Source organism: Gymnodraco acuticeps, unplaced genomic scaffold (assembly GCF_902827175.1).
Source record: "Gymnodraco acuticeps unplaced genomic scaffold, fGymAcu1.1, whole genome shotgun sequence".
In the NCBI taxonomy this organism is placed as follows: domain Eukaryota; kingdom Metazoa; phylum Chordata; class Actinopteri; order Perciformes; family Bathydraconidae; genus Gymnodraco; species Gymnodraco acuticeps.
Window position 1 is genome coordinate 194,228 of NW_022989985.1, and position 21,118 is coordinate 215,345.

General features: G+C 39.2%; 1 protein-coding gene across 1 annotated transcript in view; it reads left to right on the forward strand.

The window, feature by feature from the left end:
• The window catches only part of LOC117543949 (guanine nucleotide-binding protein G(q) subunit alpha), a 23,311-nt gene extending 4,733 nt beyond the window's left edge, over positions 1 to 18,578 (forward strand). Inside the window, exons 2-7 of the mRNA XM_034212630.1 lie at positions 3,864 to 4,048; positions 5,874 to 6,028; positions 6,352 to 6,480; positions 7,223 to 7,352; positions 8,145 to 8,298; positions 13,868 to 18,578. Coding sequence (XP_034068521.1) covers positions 3,864 to 4,048; positions 5,874 to 6,028; positions 6,352 to 6,480; positions 7,223 to 7,352; positions 8,145 to 8,298; positions 13,868 to 14,058 — 944 coding nt within the window. The 3' untranslated portion in view covers positions 14,059 to 18,578. The remainder of the gene's footprint in view (positions 1 to 3,863; positions 4,049 to 5,873; positions 6,029 to 6,351; positions 6,481 to 7,222; positions 7,353 to 8,144; positions 8,299 to 13,867) is intronic.
• The last annotated feature ends 2,540 nt before the right edge of the window (positions 18,579 to 21,118 follow it).

Here is a 21,118-nt window from a genome sequence, read left to right on the forward strand (position 1 = left end):
GTCTGGAGACTTTAAAGTCATAGGGCCATGTTTTTTATCTTTTTGCACATAGCTGCTCACTGCAAGCATTTGGATGCTAACTATCCTCCATATGCTTTAGACTAGAGGGATATACTGTTTTCCAGGCTGCTATCTTTATTTAGTTGGTTTTGTATAAAAGGCATTTCTGTGGATGGCTACCAATCGAATCAGTGAATATTCTGGCATGTTTGTTGATGGATATTGAGTTAATAGCTGTTACAACTATAGTAATTGGAACTCCTTTCAGTGAGCTTATAGTGCAACACAATTTAAAGGATGCTCGGTCATCTAGAAAAAAGTCCAATGATCAACTGACCAATACCCTTGATCTCTCGACGTCCATGTCTGTGTAAGGGCTGTGTGTTTCATGAATACAATATTTGTCATTAGAAAGGCTTTGCCTCACTTCAGCATGTTTACTGAACATACACAACACACTGAACGGAAACTACTGAAAGAGAACATGCAGGGTGTAGAGTTTCCTAGGATGGCAGTGTAATTATTGGAGTTTTATCTGTCTAAGTGGATTGAGATATTGTTTCACGCTGCATTCCAACATGTATTGCACACATGTGACTTCTATTTATTGAGCATTGAGGACTGAAACATCTGTTGAAAGTCAAAAGGGTTAAACATGAGACGTTTTTAGGCTTTTCTCCATCTGCTTAATTGATTTACCATGCTCAATTACAAAAGTGGCACAGCCCAGCTCCAATCCTCAGGAGACCATTGGATCTAGTTTATGTCCCCCTTAACACACTTACACAGAGAAAATCAAAGACAAGTAGGACGGCAGGGTTTGAAGTAAATCAGATTTTAATCATCAGAACAGTTATGAACAGCTGAGTTTTTTTAATTAGGCTACCTCTTTATTCACAGAAAATGTAACTGTGTTCAACTTTCACAGCTGGATATCATTTAAAAAATCATTGCAGCATCACAACATGTTTAATCTGCACTTTTAACTCTCACATTTTGCAAATCATCGGTCAAAAACATGTGCGGAAGTGCAGATCTACCCAATCAATATCAGCTGCACTTATCGGCCCAATAAAAGCTGTGGGAACTTTATCAAGGCTTGGATTGAACAAAGTCCACCGCAACTTTTAACAAGCCTTTAACAAACACATGGTTGTAATTACGATAGGAAGCACTAAAGATGTCATATGATTCCTGAATGAATACAGCCAAGTTAACAGTGGAACGATACAAATTGCAATTAAAGAAAGCCAATTTTATGATATATTACGATTAAGTTTCACTATAGCGAAAAATATGTAATTGCAGTGGAGTTAGATACTTGCATAGTACCTGCATTCTCTCAGATTGTATTCATTATTCAATTAATTTGAATCGTATTACTGTGTTGATTTACATGAAATTGTCCTTCACTGAAAGAGCTCACATTATCATGAGAAGGCAACAACAAAATGTTTCTAGTAAGGCTCATGGTAGTGGTACACTCTACAGTATTTCTAATTCAATTCATGTCTGCCTTTTATTTTGCTGGTACTGGCTTAAGGCTGCCTGCCATTAACACTGCATTTATTTGACAACCACAGGAGTGAGTTTCTTTATGAAATTAAGCACCAGAATTACAAAGCAGAGTTGTTACATTTCACTTAATGAATGTTCCAAAAACCCCAAATTATGTTTATCTAACTGAGAGGGAAAAGGACAAAATGGCTCACACCTATATCTACAAATGTAATGCCATGACTCAAATGTTACCATACAATAAGCTTATTAGTTCATAATAAGAACCAAGCAGTGTGTGACCCTTGTAAAATGCTATTAGAAGCAGGGTCCACAGTCCACTGATACATTCAAGGTGCTGTGGAAACTACAGCGTCAGGCTGCTAATGAACAGCAGCTCTAATGGAGAAAGCAAATTAATATGTTTGTTTACCAGTTCTAATTTGTGACAGTCAAGGTTGTGAAAATATGGCGGCTCACATTCAAGTTTCAAATGTTCAGAATAACATAAATGCACCGCACACAGACACGGCTTTTTTTTATACTTGTACAGCATGTCTCCTTTCTCGGAATCTGAACATGTTCATGAGTCGTGGTATCAGACATCCTCCGTCAGATGCTAAGCCTTTATACGAAACTCAAACACGGGGTTAATGCTTGGTCACTGCATTTGTTTGAAAGGTGACTCAGCAGCCTCTAATGGCCAGCACACACTCAAACCCTGCATACTTGCTGTCTCTCAGGCTTCTTAGTGTCTCTCATTGGTGTAATAGAGAATAGCCATTAAAACCCAGAGGTGGAAATGTTTTAGAGAAATTGTTGTCCTCAATATTCTAAGGCTTTTAAATTATGTTTCTTATTCTAAATGCTGCACTGTTCTGCTTTGCCTGTTTAAAAAATAGAATGTGGTTATTTTTTATGGCTGACTCATTAACTGTTGTGATTCACACCATTTATGGTGGGGCAACAACTACTACTTGTCAGGAGGTTAATGTAATAGTTAGTTATAGTTGGACATAGCGGGGGTGGAAAGCAGGCGGTGACGGGTTCAGCCAGGCTTTGGTGCTACAATTTTAAAAGTGCACCAAATGATAACGCAACAGCATTAACATGTAGCAATTGAAAACCCAATTCAACATCAAAAAGTGAGAGCATGTATGAACTTTGCACAGGCTATACTTTGATATTTAAAAGCCCTATGCAACCAACTACACACAAACAAGTTGTATGAGAATAAATATTCAGCTACATGCGTTTGTAATTAAGATTTTAGGGGTTTAGCACTTGGCCCGGCCTCAGCATATAAACACTAATGTCAGGCCCCTATAAAAGAGACAAAAAGAACACTGTTCTTCTGTAGGTTATTGTATTTTATCAAAAGTTTAGTCTTGAGTGTGGTTTGGATAAGTGCTTGAGAGACTTATTTGGCAAAAAAATACTTTTATGTTATACAATTCAAGGCCTTACAATAGGGAGTTAAGGTAACGCTGGAATGCAGCACACATCTTTTGGGCATTGACATGTCGAAACACACACTCAAAGGTGAGTGGTGAGATAGAAGTTGGACCTTTCAGCTGCTCTGCCAAGATTCTCAATGAACCAAAGAGAAATCACACCTCAGTTTTTCACACCCAAACAGTCCCTGTCACCACTGAGCAGGGAGATGTTGTTCTTGGTCTCTCAGCAGACCAGGCCAACAGGCTGAGAGGAAAGGAACCAGCACATAATATTATGTGTGTCTGAGTGCATGGGTGACTGAGTATATACTGTATGTCTGTGTGCATGGGCTGTACATCTGTGTGTAATGTATACATGTGTGTGTTTTCCCAGATAGGATGTTGTGTTTACCTTAATAAAAACTCCATACATTCATATTGTATTTTTTAAATGTTTTTAGAAGATTTTATGACCTCAATTTTGCCAAATCTACATTTTGATTATGCTAGCACTACATTTAAACACTGCATTCATGCATTTTGCAGTAGCTTGCTGTTAGTTCAACTACATTCATATGCATAGTGGTTCAAGTAGTTAATAACTTATTTTTGTGTTTTCATATACTCAAACTACCATTTTGGCCCAGGCTTATTTTAGTTTTTGGTTTATCTATGACCTGAAAATAAGTGTTCACTTTTTGAAATTAACTCAATTGAGTTCAGTTCAAATATTTTGGTTGCACTTTGGTGGCAATCTTTTTGGATAAGATTGGTTTCATTTTGCATAACATGGAGTTTCAATTAATATTTCTAAGTACTTATATTTAAACACACAATTTTTCTCCCTTGATTAACTTTGCTGTCATACTTTTTCGAATGCTTTCAAAGTAGATTGACCAACACTTATAATAATTCTACTTTTTCTCTCAGGCACTGGGGAAAGTGGGAAGAGCACATTCATCAAACAGATGAGGATTATCCACGGCACCGGGTATTCTGATGAAGACAAAAGGAGTTTTACTAAACTGGTCTATCAGAACATATTCACATCCATGCAGTCCATGATCCGAGCCTCGGAGACGCTCAAGGTGCCCTACAAATACGAGCTCAACAAGGTAAATGAGATCCTCTCGCTCAGGCCATTTCAAATTCCTCAACTGAAATAACGATTGTTGTGACTCCTGTAAATAATCGTTTGGGATAAAATACGCTACAAAGTGGCCCCAATGCCCTTGTATATTTTTAGAGTGCAGTCTATCTTATTTGGAACAGCCATCCATTATCGTTTCCTGTCCCTTTTGACACTTCCTGTGTCCTTACAGCGCTTCAGCCCTTCATTGCACCCTTTGTGTATTTGTGTTGTACGTTTCAGTGCACTCAAATCTATGAGGGCAGATATACACTCAAATACACATATGCAAATACACATTTGAAACCTTCCTTACACTACTCACCCAAAATTGATCTCACTTTTCCTTAAATATTCTGTCTGCAGGTCCTTTTATTTCCTACTTTTCACCTTTTTAATCATAGTTTTGGGAGCGGTTACAGTAACCAGTACTCACAGTTTAGTCCCTGTGAGAGTGACAGGGAAAAGTTGAGCATAGTCGTCATCAACTCTGCAACCTTCTTCATTTATTTATTTTATAAATCAGATCATTTGAGGTGACAGCTGACCACACTACTTCAGCTTCTCCCCGCCTGGCCACAGTCCAGTCATATCGCTCGTTGAAAGGTTTTGTAGGGATTTGATTACGAGGGGCTGATAAATAATTGAGTATATTTTAATGTGATATCCTGAAGTCAGATTATAATCCTAGGATGTTGGGAACAGGACACAGTCAAATTCTTTATTGATATTCACAGAAAAAGGGGGATAGAAATGTACTATTCAAGGTGATACCAATATTGAATATATACTAATATTTGAAATTGCTGATATTATAACTGTATGGGAATATTTTGGTGTGTTAGGGTTGATTTGCTCACACCTTCAGCACTGGGGCTTTTAAATGGCGCCGCATCTTGGATTCAACTCGAGTAGTCACTTTTTGCGTCTCTGGTGTAGCGGGGTCATTGTCCATGTGAGCTTTCGCTTCCCATCCGACATGCTTATGAAGAATGAAACTGAATGTGCGGTTTCAGCAAAAGTGTCTCACACATTTGTCTCAATATAAACCAAGCACATCCCTCAAATAATCAAATACATAAAAAAAGTTTAGTACAGTTCAGTATTCAAAAAAAGTAAAAACATATGACAATGCCTGTAATACTTTATACCCAACATCCCTCTGCCTTCATAAACATGGGGCTAAAATGGGAAGTTTTATACCTCTGACAAAGGAATAGACTGACAATACTAAGGAAGTGAAAATGAAACCTGTTGATCATGTTTACACTGGCTGTGTCCGTGCACTTATTGTTACTGTCATGATTGTAGGCTTATCAAGCCCACCCATGAACGAAATATCTGTATATCCTGTTTTATATGAGATCTTAATGTTCACTTTATGATGATCTTTTATATTGATATTTGTTTATTGTTTGAATTAGTGCAGTATGCGAAATAGAAAGAATTTCAGGATTCATGCACATGTTGATCTACCGTCATGGGACACAGGAGAATTAAATGGGAATCTGGGGCGGAAACACGTTTCACTTAATTGCCCCGGTGGGATTTGGGCCTCAGATTTGAGATCTAGGCTGAGCCTGGGGGTGTAGAGTTATTCCAGGTTATTGAATATGTGAGTGAGTGAGAAAATATACCAGGGATAATTAGGACTACAAAACTTGATTGTTTTTGATAGGCACTGTTTTTAGACTATCAGAAAATATTTAAGTTTTGGTAAATAAAGAATGACCTTTAGTTTGGTGTTGTTAAGTAAAGATGTGTGTCTCAGAAAGTCATGTCAGTTTTTGTCTTTGTTCTTTTTCCTCCAGGGCCATGCCAACCTTGTGAAAGAGGTGGACGTAGAAAAGATCAGCATGTTCGAGAATCCCTACATAGATGCAATCAAAAGCTTATGGAATGACCCAGGCATCCAGGAGTGCTACGATCGAAGGAGGGAATACCAACTCTCAGACTCCACTAAATAGTGAGTATAGTCCGAACAAACTGAGGCTAATAAAATATCTCACAGCAGACTTTTTGAAATAAGATAAATCTGAAATACAAAACTTCCCAGCAACCACTACAGTTATCAGGATCAATATCTAATTAGGTTTCACGTGCAAGAAATGTGCCTTGTTGGTGCATACATAAACAAATTAAGATAATTTAAAATTGAAAGATACAATTTAATATTGAAAAATATATACAGTATATTAAAAGTTACAAAAATGTGTACAAGAAACATATATTCTGGAGGGTTTCCGTGATGATAAATAAATGATTAATTTCCTTACTCTGTGACCATAGTTACCTGAACGCGTTGGACCGGATTTCGCTGCCGTCCTACCTCCCCACCCAGCAGGATGTGTTGAGGGTTCGAGTCCCAACCACGGGAATCATTGAATACCCGTTTGACCTGCAGAGTGTCATATTCAGGTCAGTCAGGAGATGTATTCAGAATCAGAAATAATATATGGCCCTTGTGTACAAAGCTTAACAACAACAACAACAACAACAACAACAACAACAACAACAACTGATGTTTATCAGTACAACTGTTCAAGTTAGATTAATGCTTTCACTAATCCAAAAAATATAACATTCCCAAACTTTTACATTTAAAAGGAAAATAGCATTCTTTTTACCCAACTAAATATACCTAATTTAATTGTATTGACATAAACAAATTGATATACTGTATAACGCTGTTTTATCTCTATTTTGAGATGTTTACATTTTATAATTGTTTACTTCTACCCTTTTAATTTCTCTTATGTGCAATGCCTTGTCTTTTATGCTGCTGCAACGCAAACATTTCCCAAATTGCGATCAATAAAGTACATTTTTATCTTAATCTTATAAGCTGGTAAAATATCAATTACACCAATACAACCAACTTAAAGCTTTGTAATAGCACCGGGCTGAGCTTTTGATTCTTCAGTATATATTACAGCAAATTCCCCACTTATGTAATATCAAAAGTAGTACTCGTACTCACAATGCTGATATTCTGCTTTGACTCACACCCTAGGATCAATAGTCATCACATTTTAATCACTTTTGTTTTGTTTGTTAGGCAAATATCTTTCCTTAAATTGTGTTGGGAAGAGAATCAAACAGATTAGCAAGCATTTTGCTCATAGTGTTTTCTCTGTCCTGGGCGTTGCTGCCATGGCAGGATGGTGGATGTGGGAGGTCAGAGGTCGGAGAGGAGGAAGTGGATCCACTGCTTTGAGAACGTCACCTCCATCATGTTCCTGGTGGCACTCAGCGAGTACGACCAGGTGTTGGTGGAATCAGACAATGAGGTGAATAATGAAAACACACACACACACACATTTCACAATTTTAAATGTAAAACTCTGAGCTAAAATGTTTTGGGGATCTTAATTTCACATTTTCAAAAACATCTATTAAATCACTTTAGTATTGCATGTGATGTGGAAGTTGAGTTCCTCTGATGATGAAAAGCTACTCCTTATTTAAAACAATGGAAATCAGATTCTCCTCCGGCCTGGCCGCCCTCCACCTTTTTTCCCTTGGAAAGCATTTGTAAATGATCAGCCAGCTGTTTTGAATACCGCCTTGGGCCAAATCACCTTCTTAAGAGGATATAGCGTGTGTGTCAGTTTGTTAAAGTGTATTAATGAGCAGCTGTGCGTTCATTATGTGAGTGTCTCTGTTTTTGCACCCATGTGTTTTCCTCCCTTTGTTACTGGAAGCCCTGTAAAGTGCAGAAGAAGAAGACATCAGCTGCATGTCCTCCTGCGTGTCTTAACATTAGTTTTTATAATATACTGGAGATATTCTTAATACTCGAATGTACCGGCAATTTGATATCCAAGGCTTGCTTTCAGAACGGTTGTTTAGTTCAATTAGACACAGAATTAAAGTGCAAGAGCGAAATGAAACTCTTAAAGGCGCCTCAGCGTTCCTGCTCTCCCTCTGGTGCGGTGAACGATTATTAAAATCTGTCCTTAATGAGTATGAAAGACTGTTGTTTTAATTAAATAATTATCTCTCGCTCTCTCTCTCTATCTCTTTGTATTTTCTCCTCCCCTCTTTCTCTCTCCTTACACACACATCCACTCTCTCTGTAGAACCGGATGGAGGAGAGTAAAGCTCTGTTCAGGACAATAGTCACGTACCCCTGGTTCCAAAACTCCTCAGTCATTCTCTTCCTCAACAAGAAGGACCTTTTGGAGGAGAAGATCATGTACTCCCATCTGGTCGACTACTTCCCAGAGTATGACGGTGAGTGACAGCAGCATGGTGTCCACTCAGTCCAGCCCAAACCTATCAAACCTCTAAAACAAGCAGGAAGCTCCTCTTAGCTGCTAGTTTGCGCACTTGAACTAGAAAGATCTTGCTAATTAAAAATTCATATGATTCATAATAACTAAATAGATAAATAAAAGTTGATTTCAGAAATGCACTGCTATTAAAACACCAATATTCACATTTACTGACATGTGTTACTCCATAGGGAGAATAAAAGCAATAATGCATGTGCAAATATACTAGTTATTAAGTTGTCCAATTGTGTCGATTCAGCGTGTGTAAAATACAAATTTTAAGAATCATATTTGACCATGCTGATGGTGTTTTTTCAAGTCTTGTCTTACAATGATTTTGTTTGTATACATTAGTATCGCCTAGTCAGTAATACTGCATTATGCTGGCAGAAATAACACCTAAAGACCACTATTAAGAGTGTTAGATTTTGAGGCTGCATGATGTATCGGTCAGCTTATCAGTATCTGTCAAGAATTGCTTGAAATGTATCCTGACAGAATTCTTCCTGATATATTATGCAGTGTTTGATATATTAATGATATATTTGTTAATTAACAAGGTGCCTAAGTTTAATAATTCCTTCCTTACAGATAGACATTACATTTCATTTTGTATCACCCTATTTAAAAAGGATCAAATTAAGTTAAACGTTATTTTTCTCTCAAAGGAACAATCAACTTCTAATCCCCATCAACATGGACGCACCAGGGTTAATTTTTTGTTAACAAAAAAGCAGTTTTTTTTAAATACATGTAAATACGAATGTAAATATCTACATCTCCAGAGTAGAAATGAGATGTTTGGATTGCAATGAAAAAAATTAAACTACTGGCTAAAAGTTAATTTTCAAACAATGTGTTACTATGTAGTTCCAACGCTTGCTTCACTTTAGATTGAAATGCACCAGCCTGCAAAATAATCATATTACATTACATTTCATTTAGCTGACGCTTTTATCCAAAGCAACTTACAATAAGTGCATTCGACCAAGAAGACTTGAAGAAAACAGAATCATATAAGTACATTAGGTTTCTTAGAGCCAAACCATTTTAACTGCTACTCAACTGGCTTTAGATAAGCCAGTCCTTTGTTAGTATATAAGTGCTTTTTATTTAGTTTTTAGTTTTGTTTTTTCATTTTACTGCTCGAAGTGGAGTCGAAAGAGATGAGTTTTCAGTCTGTGCCGGAAGATGCGTAAGCTTTCTACTGTCCTGATGTCAATGGGGAGCTCATTCCACCATTTTGGAGCCAGGATAGCAAACCAACGTGTTTTTGCTGATGGGAACTTGGGTCCCCCTCGCAGTGAGGGTGCAGCAAGCCGTTTGGCCGATGCAGAGCGGAGTGCACGTGCTGGGGTGTACGGTTTAACCATGTCCTGGATGTATGAAAGGCCAGAACCATTCACAGCATGGTACGCAAGTACCAGTGTCTTGAAGTGGATTCTATCAGTTACTGGAAGCCAGTCAAGGGAGCGGAGGAGCGGCGTGGTGTGGGAGAATTTAGGAAGGTTGAAGACCAGACGAGCCGCTGCATTCTGGATGAGCTGCAGAGGTCGGATGGCACATGCAGGTAGACCAGCCAGGAGGGAGTTTCAGTAGTCTAGGCGTGAGATGACGAGAACCTGTACCAGAAGCTGCGTCGTTTTCTGGGTCAGGAGGGGACGTATCCTCCTGATGTTGTAAAGAGTGTATCTGCAGTAGGGGTGCATACCGTTTCCCGGTATTACTGAAATAACTAAAAGTGAGGCGTAATATCCTTAAACTCGTGCCCAAACCGTCGGAATTACGATGTCAATTTCGCAGTGAAACTCCGCAAACGAATCACAGAAAATCTAAAGTGTGGCTGCATATGACTGCCAGTCTGAATGGTGGGGTCTGTAACCACTGCAAGAAGTTTATTTCTGGGAGAGGTGGCAACACATCCAAGCTCCAACCAATGCTGTCTCGTATGGCAACCAAGTACCTTTGTGTTCAGGGAAGCAGCGTGCCAAACGAGAGAGTGTTCAGTTCAGCAGGTGATATCCTACGCTGTGAAAGGGCCCGTTTGCATCCAGAGAGCAGATATGCTCATCTTCTTGAAGATGAATGCACAAAACTGAACTGTGGTGGGATTTGTTTTCTTTCATCAGGCAAATGTTGATTTTAATGATGCTATTTGTTTTATGTGCAATGCCGAGATCTCATGATCCTTTATGTGTTCTCTAGTCAGTCGAATCTCAGGTTGAATATTGATTATACTGGTGCTATTTTCTTTTTCCATTGACAAGATGTACTATTCATGCCTGATGGTTGATATAAATGATATTGCAGAATCTGTTTTCTTCATAGATAACGTGTTTTTCATTGTTTATTCAGTACTAAAAGGTCCAAGTCCCACAATTTAATTTAATATTCATTTGACATGTTAACTATAGGCGCATTCACACCGCAGTACTTTTCTCACAAAGGTTCATGAGAACTTAGTTAATCAGAACTCTTTATTTCTCATGAACTAAGTACAGATCGCGTTCACACCGGAATAAGTTTTTGGGGAAGGATTAGGTAAATGAAGCCGCTGACGTCACTTCTTCTTCTTCTGCTTTGGGTTTACTGGCGGCCTGCAGTTGTTTGCGGCCTGCAAAACAACTTCACGGAATATACTGCCACCCGAAGTCCCCGGAGTTGGGGACTGGCTTCAGTAGAAGCTGCTGGGACTCCCAGCAGCTTCCACTGAAGCCTTCCGAGTAAATCGCCAGAACGCCAACACCTCCTCATCTCCACCGCTCCCATGTTTTCTTTTGTGTTGCCATAACTTAGTCTCTCTGCGTTTGTGCGCTGGGCTAATGCTAATGCTAATAATGCTAATGCGAGGATAATAAAATGGCTGCTTCACAAAACTTTTTTGGAGTTTTACGGGGCGTGGTTTGCATTCCGCCCAGCCAATCAGACATAGGAACCTTTTTCTCCCACGAAGGTACCTGCTCTCTAGCAGGGACGGAAAAGGGGGTAAAAAAGGTTCTGATCATTTTAGTTCCGGCTCTTTTTGGTGTGAACGCGACATTTCGGAACTATATCGGAACTAAAGTGGGAAAAGTACTTCGGTGTGAACGCGGCTATTGTCATAAAGCGCTTCATGGGAGTAATTGCAGGATGATTACATTGTTCCCCTATGCAACATGAAAGTATCACGATATGTATCGGTTGAGTATCGGTATCGTAAAAAAGTCAACAATATGCAACCCTAATCTGCAGCAGCGGGTTGTTGCAGCGATATTTGCAGTGAAGGACAGTTTGTTATCTAGGGTCACACCCAGATTCCTTGCAGTCTGAGTCGGGGAAACAACAGAGTTAGGTCAAGAGTGGGACACTATTTTCCCGGAAGAAAAAGTAGTTCAGTCTTGTCAAGGTTGAGCTTGAGGTGGTGAGCAGACATCCACTGAGAGATGTCTGCTAGACAAGCAAAGATGCGTGCGACAACCTGGGTCTCTGAGCGGGAAAAAGACTAAATTAATTGAGTGTTGTCAGTGTAGCAATGGTATGAAAAACCATGCGGGCTAATGACAGATCCGAGCGAGTTTGTGTACAGAGAGAAGAGGAGGGGGACCGAGGAAAGAGCCCTGAGGGATCCCTGTAGATAATTGACACGGGTCGGACTCGGACCCTCTCCAAGTTATCCTGTAGGTGTGGTCTTTGAGGTAGGAGGTGAGGAGGGAAAGTGCAGAGCCTGAAACTCCAAGTTCTTGGAGAGTGTGAAGGAGGATCTGATGGTTCACCGTGTCGAATGCAGCAGACAGGTCCAGAAGGATGATGACAGAGGAGAGGGAGGCTGCTTTAGCAGTGTGCAGTTCCTCAGAGACAGCAAGGAGAGCAGTTCAAGTGTTTTAGACAGGAATGGGAGGAGAGAGACAGGCCTGTCGTTTTTAACATCGGACGGGTTGAGAGGGGGTCTCTTTAGGAGAGGGTTTACTCTTACCTCCTTGAGACTGTTTGGAAAGTGACCAGAAGTTAGAGAAGTATTGATGAGATGGGTGAGAAACGGTAGAATATCAGGAGCGATAGTCTGAAGGAGGTTTGAGGGGATAGGGTCCAGAGGACAGGTGGTAGGGCGGGCAGAGGTAATGAGGGTAAGAACCTCACTTGCAGAGAGAGGCGGAAAGGAGGTCAGTGTGTGGGTGAAAGGTGGGTCTGGTGACCCAGCGGTGAGTAAAGGTGAGTCGGAAAATGAAGAGCGAATATCATCAACCTTTTTTTCAAAGTAGTTAACAAAGTCGCTTGGAAGAAGGGAGGAGGGGGAAGGGGCTCTGGGGGGGTCAAGGAGGGTGGAGAAGATAGAGAAAGTGCTTTTTGCCTGAGAGATTGAAGAAGAGAAAGAGGAGAGGAGAGCCTGGTAGGTTAGGAGGTCGTCAGGGTGTTTGGATTTCCACCATTTCCGCTCAGCTGCCCGAAGGATGGTTCTATTAGCACGCAGTGCGTCATTTAGCCAGGGAGCAGGAGGGGACTGACGAGCCTGCCGAGATGTGAGAGGACAGAGAGAGTCCAGAGAGAGGATGAGAGAGTCAAGAGGAGAGTTTCTGCAGCAGAGTTTGGAGGCAGAAGTTGGAAAGAGTCAGATGAAGGGAGGGCTGAGAGCACCTAAGGTAAGAGTAGAGGGGGAGAGGGAACAAAGGTTACGGCGGACAGGTGCAGAACTAGAAGAGATTAGTTTGTTATGTTTGGAAAGGGGTAGAGAGAATGTTATGAAAAAGCGATCCGAGGTGTGAAGTGGGTTTACAGAGAGGTTAGAAGTAGTGCAGTTCCTTGAGAATATGAGATCAAGGACATTGCCAGCTTTATGAGTTGGTGGGGATGGAGACAGTGAGAAAGCAAAGGCGGTTAACAGAGATGTTAGTTCGTCTATCTTCCCTGTCTGGAGGTTGAAGTCTCTGAGAAGTACAGCGGGAGGGCCAGTTTCAGGGATGAGTGAGAGGAGATTATCTAATTCCTCCAAGAAGTCCACCAAGGCGCCTGGTGGACGGTAGAGAACAACAATGGTTAATTGTATAGGATGGGTTACAGTAACGGCATGGAATTCAAAGGAGGAAGGAGAGTTTGGTAGAGGGAAAAGCTCCATTTGGGAGAGAGCAGGAGACCAGTGCCACCTCCTCTGCCAGTGGGTCTGGGTGTATGGGAGAAGGAATATGCTGTGGAGAGAGCTGCTGGGGTGGATATGTTGGATGGAGTAATCCAGGTCTCAGTGAGAGCAAGGAAATCCAGAGACTGCAGGGAAGCGTAGCCAGAAATTAAGTCAACCTTAGGAACAGCTGACTGGCAGTTCCACAGGCCACCTGTAACTAGATGTTGGATGTCAGTGGAGCATGTGGGATAGACGAGAGCAGGCTGTTTACAACGATTAGGAGATGCACGGGCCAGTAAAAATTAAGAGAGGACACATGAACAGGAATGGAGAATATACACATGTCTTAGCATCCTAAGATATATCCTATCAGAACTATTTGTACCTTACTTTCTGTAGTGAAATGCATTCATGGAGCATGTCTTCACCTCTGCAGGTCCCGCGAGGGATGCCCAAGCAGGACGGGAGTTTATCCTCAAGATGTTTGTGGACCTGAATCCAGACGGCGATAAAATCATCTACTCACACTTCACCTGTGCCACGGACACAGAGAACATCCGCTTCGTCTTTGCCGCCGTCAAAGACACCATCCTGCAGCTCAACCTGAAGGAGTACAACCTGGTGTAGAGGGGGGTGGGGCTGTCAGCGGGAGACCCCCCCACACACTGACTGAGGCAATCTGTGAAAACATAGATCATATACACACACAAAAGAAAATCTGAGAAATCTAATGGTTGCATAATAATAATAATAATTTATTTGCCATTTGTTGATCTCTTGGTCCCCAAGGGTTAGCAAAGTAAATGTTATTTTGCTATTTAAGGAGTTGATTAAATATATGGAGCAGGAGGAGGGCAATGCATTTAAAGTATAATGGTTTGCGGGGATATGCTGTTGAATGTTAACAGCAAGGATCCTCATTTCTAGGCTTTGCGCATTGTGAATTTTTGTTTCGATTTTTGGCCTAAAGAAAGAAACTACTTTGTGCATTCAAGGTCTGGCAAAACATTTTTCTGTCAGTTTGATACATCAGAGCTGGAGCAAATGCAATGCGCTCCCTGCCTCCTGCCTTTTTATAGCCAAGAAGAAGAAAAAAGGTTTTTCATTCTTTTTTTTTTTGAACCCTCCCTCCTTTCCCCTTGGTTCATTCAGAAGCTTCGTTCCGGCCGTTTACCTTAGATCTATAATTGACAGCTTTTATTTTCCTGCATAGGACTGATTGGCAAGTCTCTCAATAAATTGGCATAAACTGTGATTTAAAAAAAATGCTATATTGATTTGGTATTGATAGACTCATATCGTTATTGTTTCTAATACATTGCATTGACTTTGGTACCATCCAATGAGTACATTAAAAGGGGAAATAGCCCAAGTCACAGGCTTTAAAAAAAACTTCTGAGCTTTGAGCAAGGAGATCAGGAGGCACACCTGTTCTACACAGATGGACGTGATTATTTATGTGACTACGTTGTTAAATGATTATGTTAAACTGTGCCACATTAACGCTTTTTATTACGGTTATCTGTGTATTTATTGCCAATGCCAAAACTATTCAAGAACTAGACTCCACTTTGTGAGGTTTACTACTTAGATGAAATGATAAGTGTTGAGGACGGGAACAGGAAGTGTTAATGAACGCTGACTTGTCCCTTATTGATCGATCGACTGATTCCTCCAATTAATATTCAACACAGTCAATGGGACAGCCCCCCCTCACCCCTGCTCGAGCTGTCCAATCACAACCCACTGCAAACCCCTTCTCCTAGCATATACACCATCCTGTCACGCTTTAGCTTTGTCTTTATTACACTTCTCACAACCCGGCTGTCCTGACTGTTGTTAGTCAATAGCAGTGAAGAATACATTTAGCTAATTTCTATGTAAAAGGGCACAGTGCTGATGATCAGATTGTACCAAAGTAAGCCCTTCTTCTTTCTGATTTGCAATTATTTCATTCCCAAGCTACTTAAAGTATTTTTTGTAACAATTCCCTAGAAAGTAAGCCTGTAATTTACATTTATTGAGGCATAGTGCAATTATGAACGCTATAATCATTGTACATACATCTCTCTATATATATATATATATCGCAGCATCTTTGTTGGCTTTGTAATCATTACCTTTTTGGCAGATTGAATGTGCGGTATTGCAAATATGTATCTATGTAATTGTATTGTATGTCTAATGGCTAATTCATTTTTGGAAGAAAAAAATATGTTATTTACATGTTTGTTTTTGTTTCCTTTTTTTAAGAGGAGAATGTAAATGTTATGTTTTGCCAGTTTTTCAGCAAAGAAACATTGCTCAGCTTCATAACGGCATAAAGAGGAGTATTATTATCCAACAATACATTGATTGGTATGCCAGCACTTAAAGCAGCTGGTTATTTAATTTACTTTTATACGAAAAACTGCAGACTGAATCCAATCCACAGGGCTAACTTCAATAGTTTTTAACTGGCTTCAGGAACATAGCACTTGTCATATAGGTGTAATCACATCACCCATTGATTATTCTTTATATTTAACTGTATGACACAGTGTCTCCACAAGTATTTGTCAACTTTTAGATCTCTTAGTGTTTCGCACATCTTGTGATCCTTAACACTCCACCACCAACCACCTTTAGTGTGTTTTATTTAACAAGTAGTGCTAGAACAAGGTAGTCAGGTTAAATGTTGCTTTGTCTCAGATTTGGTATAAAAATCTTAAAGACGTGATGTTATAATCTGATATGCCATCACCCTTAAACACATGGACCTACACCCTGATAGAAACGTAGTATTATAGTATGTCAGTCCCATTCACAGGTGCTTTTATATTTCTTCTTGATTACTACCATTTAATTAAAATGTACAGTATTATTTTAGACATTATTTATAAGATGACAACATAGGAGAAGATACAGATCATGTGTACATATTGCCTTATTAAATAAGCTGTGCCTCTGAAGTCCCATACAAAGTCTGTGTTTTTATGAGACGTGAAGCTAGTGTAGCTGATAAAGTCCTGTTGTGCAGCTGCAGGATTGTTTGGTTTTGGCTCGGTGGTCCCTCTTTGTTATTCTGTGCTGTAAGAAGCCCTGGGAACGGCTTTAAAAAACGTAACTAATATGACATCATTACAGGAAACTAAAAGAACATCATGAGTGAATTGTAATCCGAACACACTTTCTATTGATTTCACAATATTGTCAAATCAGATTCATATCTTGAAATCCATGTGCGTTGTAATGCCTTGTATACATGTGACTAGGATTAAACAACATTACATTGTGCCACAATTTGGAGTGTTTTCGGCCCTATTTGGCTTTGGATTGGCATCTAACAGCCACTTTGGCAGGAAATGAGACCTCCCGCATAGATCCCATTTTCAGATATTTAAGCTTGCTGGTGAAATTTCATACCAGGATGATTGATTGTGGGTGGGCAACAACCACTTCAACAAGCTAATTTCATCTCCAATTCCCACTCAGTCGGCTTAAGGTAAATCTTACAGCTACTAACCAACAGCGTGGCCTAACAGGATAATGTAAGGGGGCGGACTCATCACATATTTCACTAAAAGCTTAAACTGTTAATGTGGTTCTGCTAATCGAAGGAAAGGTTTTGAAGCTTGACTGTTTCAACCTATCAGTGTCGATGATCACTTGTTGTAGAGTTGCAGTAATCAGTAACTTGTGTGCCTGGCTGCTGTTGTAAAGTGCTTATTTACACTGTCCCTGCTACTTCAAAGGAAAATCCTTGTTTAAACAATTCACACACTTTATTCAACCCGCTGAGCAGAAACCACCCGGACACATTTCTAGTGTTACATAAAGCAAAGGTGAAAATACCATCTTTTTACATCATAAGAAATAATATTGTACTAGCAAAAATGAAATTGATAATTGGATTTGTTTAATAATTTGAAGCACAAAGGGCTGTTTCCACGTGTCGATAGTGACTTGTCAATGTTCACATCATTACTCTGAGGGAGCACATGTGAGTTGTATTTAAACAGGATTTTCCCTTTAAGAGAGCGCAGACTCCAGCTGGTGTTGACTTGCTGACATACATTGTTTTAAACCTTCGCTGCTGTTCACATTTCCTGCAGTATGTTTAAGAGCAGCGTACATATTGAGGACAGGGTTATGTAGAACTGCAGGGCTGAGTTTGGGGAAAATAACTTTCCATTAACTGCTCTTTTTCTCTCTGCTTTCATCCTGAAGATTTGAAATTCGATCACATGATTTTGAAGTATTGCTATAATTTTGATTTCCAATCATAAATGTGTAACATGTTTCCTGTATCCATAAACTGGCACTCTTTCAATATGTTTTATTTTAAGTGTTTTAGTGATACAGCTATCATATCTAAAATGCCTTTAAATCGATATCATTATTTCACCCCATAATGCCAGATGTCCTAAGTTAAGTTGTATTTGAACTTTAATTTGTATTACAAACCTCTGTCAAGCACTGAAAATGTAATTAAAGGGAAAACAGTTGTGGTACTTAATTTGCAGAATCATATAATCTATAAAGTTTAATACAATGTTTGCCCCTTAGAGTTAAATTGTCTTTCTTCCACTGGTTTTCGGAGGTAATTTGCACATTTGGAAATAGTCAAAAGCAGATAAGAATAACAACAAAATACTTAGAAGGATAGGTGAAGTTGCCTTGCAGGAACCTGTGTTTACTTCCTGGTTTGAAATACTTAACACCACCATAAGTAATGTTAGAAACTTTTGACTGTACATTTTTCAACAACTCCAAGAAGATTGATCACAATTCGTAAAATCTACTGCTTTTTAAATCCTCAAATATTTGATGTTTATATACTAAATGTTTCTCTCACAAAACACATTTTCATTAGTCAGATTCACTGAAAATTGGAAGTTCAAGTATCGGTTTGACAAGCGCATTGAAGGAAATACAGCAGCCCATAGACCCTTCCTAATGGACTCAATAGAAAAGTGAAATCTTTGTACTTTACTGTTCCCGCTGATAATAACATGTTCAGTCTTTCTGTTTTTGTAAATGTTCTTGTTGCAAAGCAATCATGATGATACAGAGTGGACTGGACTTCTCTAAAATGTATGTATTGAGAACGTTGTTGCAAAAGAGGACACAAGTGTGGATAAACAGAGAGTACATTGCACAAAAAAGCCTAAAGACTGCTTGTAGTTATTTGGTATAACCTTATATTTGGTATTATAAGGTTATCTGCTCCAATACTCAACACCACAATTCATTTAAATAGTTTGAATTGTGAAACACACACACACACACACACGTTATATTCCTACATGATCAAACATTCACTTAACAAGTACATGTGAACCTGTATCTTATTTGTATTTTCATGAATTAATTTGAGTTTTGTTACATACTGTACGCATACTGTACATTACTGCTCTTGCTTTGACCCAAAACTGTCGTCTCCCACAAGATTACATGTGTTGAAAATGCAAAGTTGCTCATACACAACTTGGGCTGGAGTCTTTCCTATCAAGGGCCATTTCAATTTTTGCAACATCCTTCGAGGGCAATACTAATTATTGAACTCATAACCCCTGTAATCCTTTTTCTCATGGTTAAATCGACTGATCTCGCACAAAATAGCATAATAACAGATTGACACAATCATTTAAAAAAACTTTTTTTGAATTCCTTAAAAACACCTACAGTACATTCACTTTCATCAAGCTTTCTGGATGATTCGAATATATTTATTTTATTATTAATTAATTCAGAAATGTTAAATAAAATGTTAAATAAATTAAAAAAAGTTTATTTGGTTTTGTTCAAAATAAACAACATTGAAATCTGTCATTTATGTGCTAACTTCTGTTTCCATAGAAACTACATCCGTTTGGTTAAATTCTTTAGGCATAAAATAAAGAGTTTTGATTGAATCATTTATCCTATGCGTTGTGTGGAGTGAAATAAGATGCTTTTGCTGATGGAAGGAATGAAGTATCCTGTGGTACACAGTTTAAAGAAAAACAGCCCCTTCGTGCAAAGACAAAAAGCAGATTTTGTGTCAGTGTTTATTTAATGTTTAAATGAATCATGGCTCGGATACAGAAGAGAAGAAGCCTTTACACTTATTCTGCAAAGTAAACATGACGGAAACCAAAAGTGATTTGATCAAGCTGAGGATTTGGAAGTGAATAACCTTTATTTTAAGTTTACATTGGAAAAAAACAGAGTTATGATTGCAACATTACATTACGTTTCATTTAGCTGATGCTTTTTTATCCAAAGCGACTTACAATTACAGGGACATTCTCCCTGGAGTAACTAAGGGCTAAGTGCCTTACTCAAGGGCACACTAGTGGTGGTGTTCCTGGCGGGATTTGAACTCGCAACCTTCCGATCTTCACCCCACCTCACTAGACCACCACTATCCCCAACATCTTTATTTTAACGTAAAAACATGTTCTTTGTTCTCATATGGAAGCAAACAAGAGACAGAAGTATTTGAATTGTATTAGACACCGAATTTATAGCATTGAAAATAATTACTTTGAAAATCATGAATCTGAATTTTTTTTGCTCCGAATTTATCTATGTGAAATACAATTGTAAAAATTCAACTTAAAAAAATTCGAATGTTCAAATTCAGATCCCAAAAATTCAAGTGAAAAAAATTCGACGTCAAATATTTCGGTGTTTAAAATTCGATGTAAAAAAATTCGGTGTGTAAAATTCGACGTCAAAAATTGCGATGCAGCCTCATCCGGGCTACTCAGACAGGATAAGCAATCGAGCCCTAATGCAATCAAACCGACTTCTGGCCTATCAGAGCCAAGCGGCAAACCCCGGGACAGTGCGGTGAAGCCCAATGCTGCAAACTGTAGGCGATGGATGCAGATGGGAGCAATTCCCGTAGACCCTTTGTTAAAATGTCCAACTTAACATCAGAAAATGAACATGTTTCTAGCCTGGATCCACAAAAACATATTCTGTATATAGTTAGATTCCCCCTTCATGACAACGGGACTGCTGCTCCTAGCTCCTCTCTGCTAGCTCCGTTAGCTCCGTGATGCTACAGCGGCTCAGCTCATGAGGAGAACACTACTTGAACTCGGCCGTGTTTGTTGTGTTGGCTCCTGGTGGACTATTCGTCCTGCAAATATAGGATTTATCTGCCGTTGAAACAGACCGTCCATGAATGCAGTTTCTTCGGTAAGTCAACCCTGCGTACTTTATGTTATGTTACTGGTGTTTTTATTAAGCTAACGTTAATGAATGTTTAGAGTTGGGTTAGCATTTGAGCAATCGTAGTTCCATCTGTGCTAACGATGCTATGCGTAGCATCCAAGAGTGTAAAACATTAAGTGGGATGCTACTGTATACCAAAAGGCTTCTGTGCGAGGTTGCTAAAATAAGGTCATCCTTGTACGTTAGATAGTTAGTTTGCTATTTAGGTTACTGTATGCATTGTTAAGGTTCATTTAAATTCGCTATGCTCTACTATAGCATAAAATAGACTAGCTAACGTCAACGTATTGTTGAAGAGAGGCTTAGTGTATATTAAATCAACCTCACAATGAAATGTGTGTATCTTTAAAATATGAACGTCACATTTCAAGATAATAACGCTCCCTTAGATATTGTAATATGGTTTGTTGAACTGGAGTTATTTATTGCAGCTAACTGCCTATCCGACGAACGACCCAAACATTGTTGTTTTTAATAT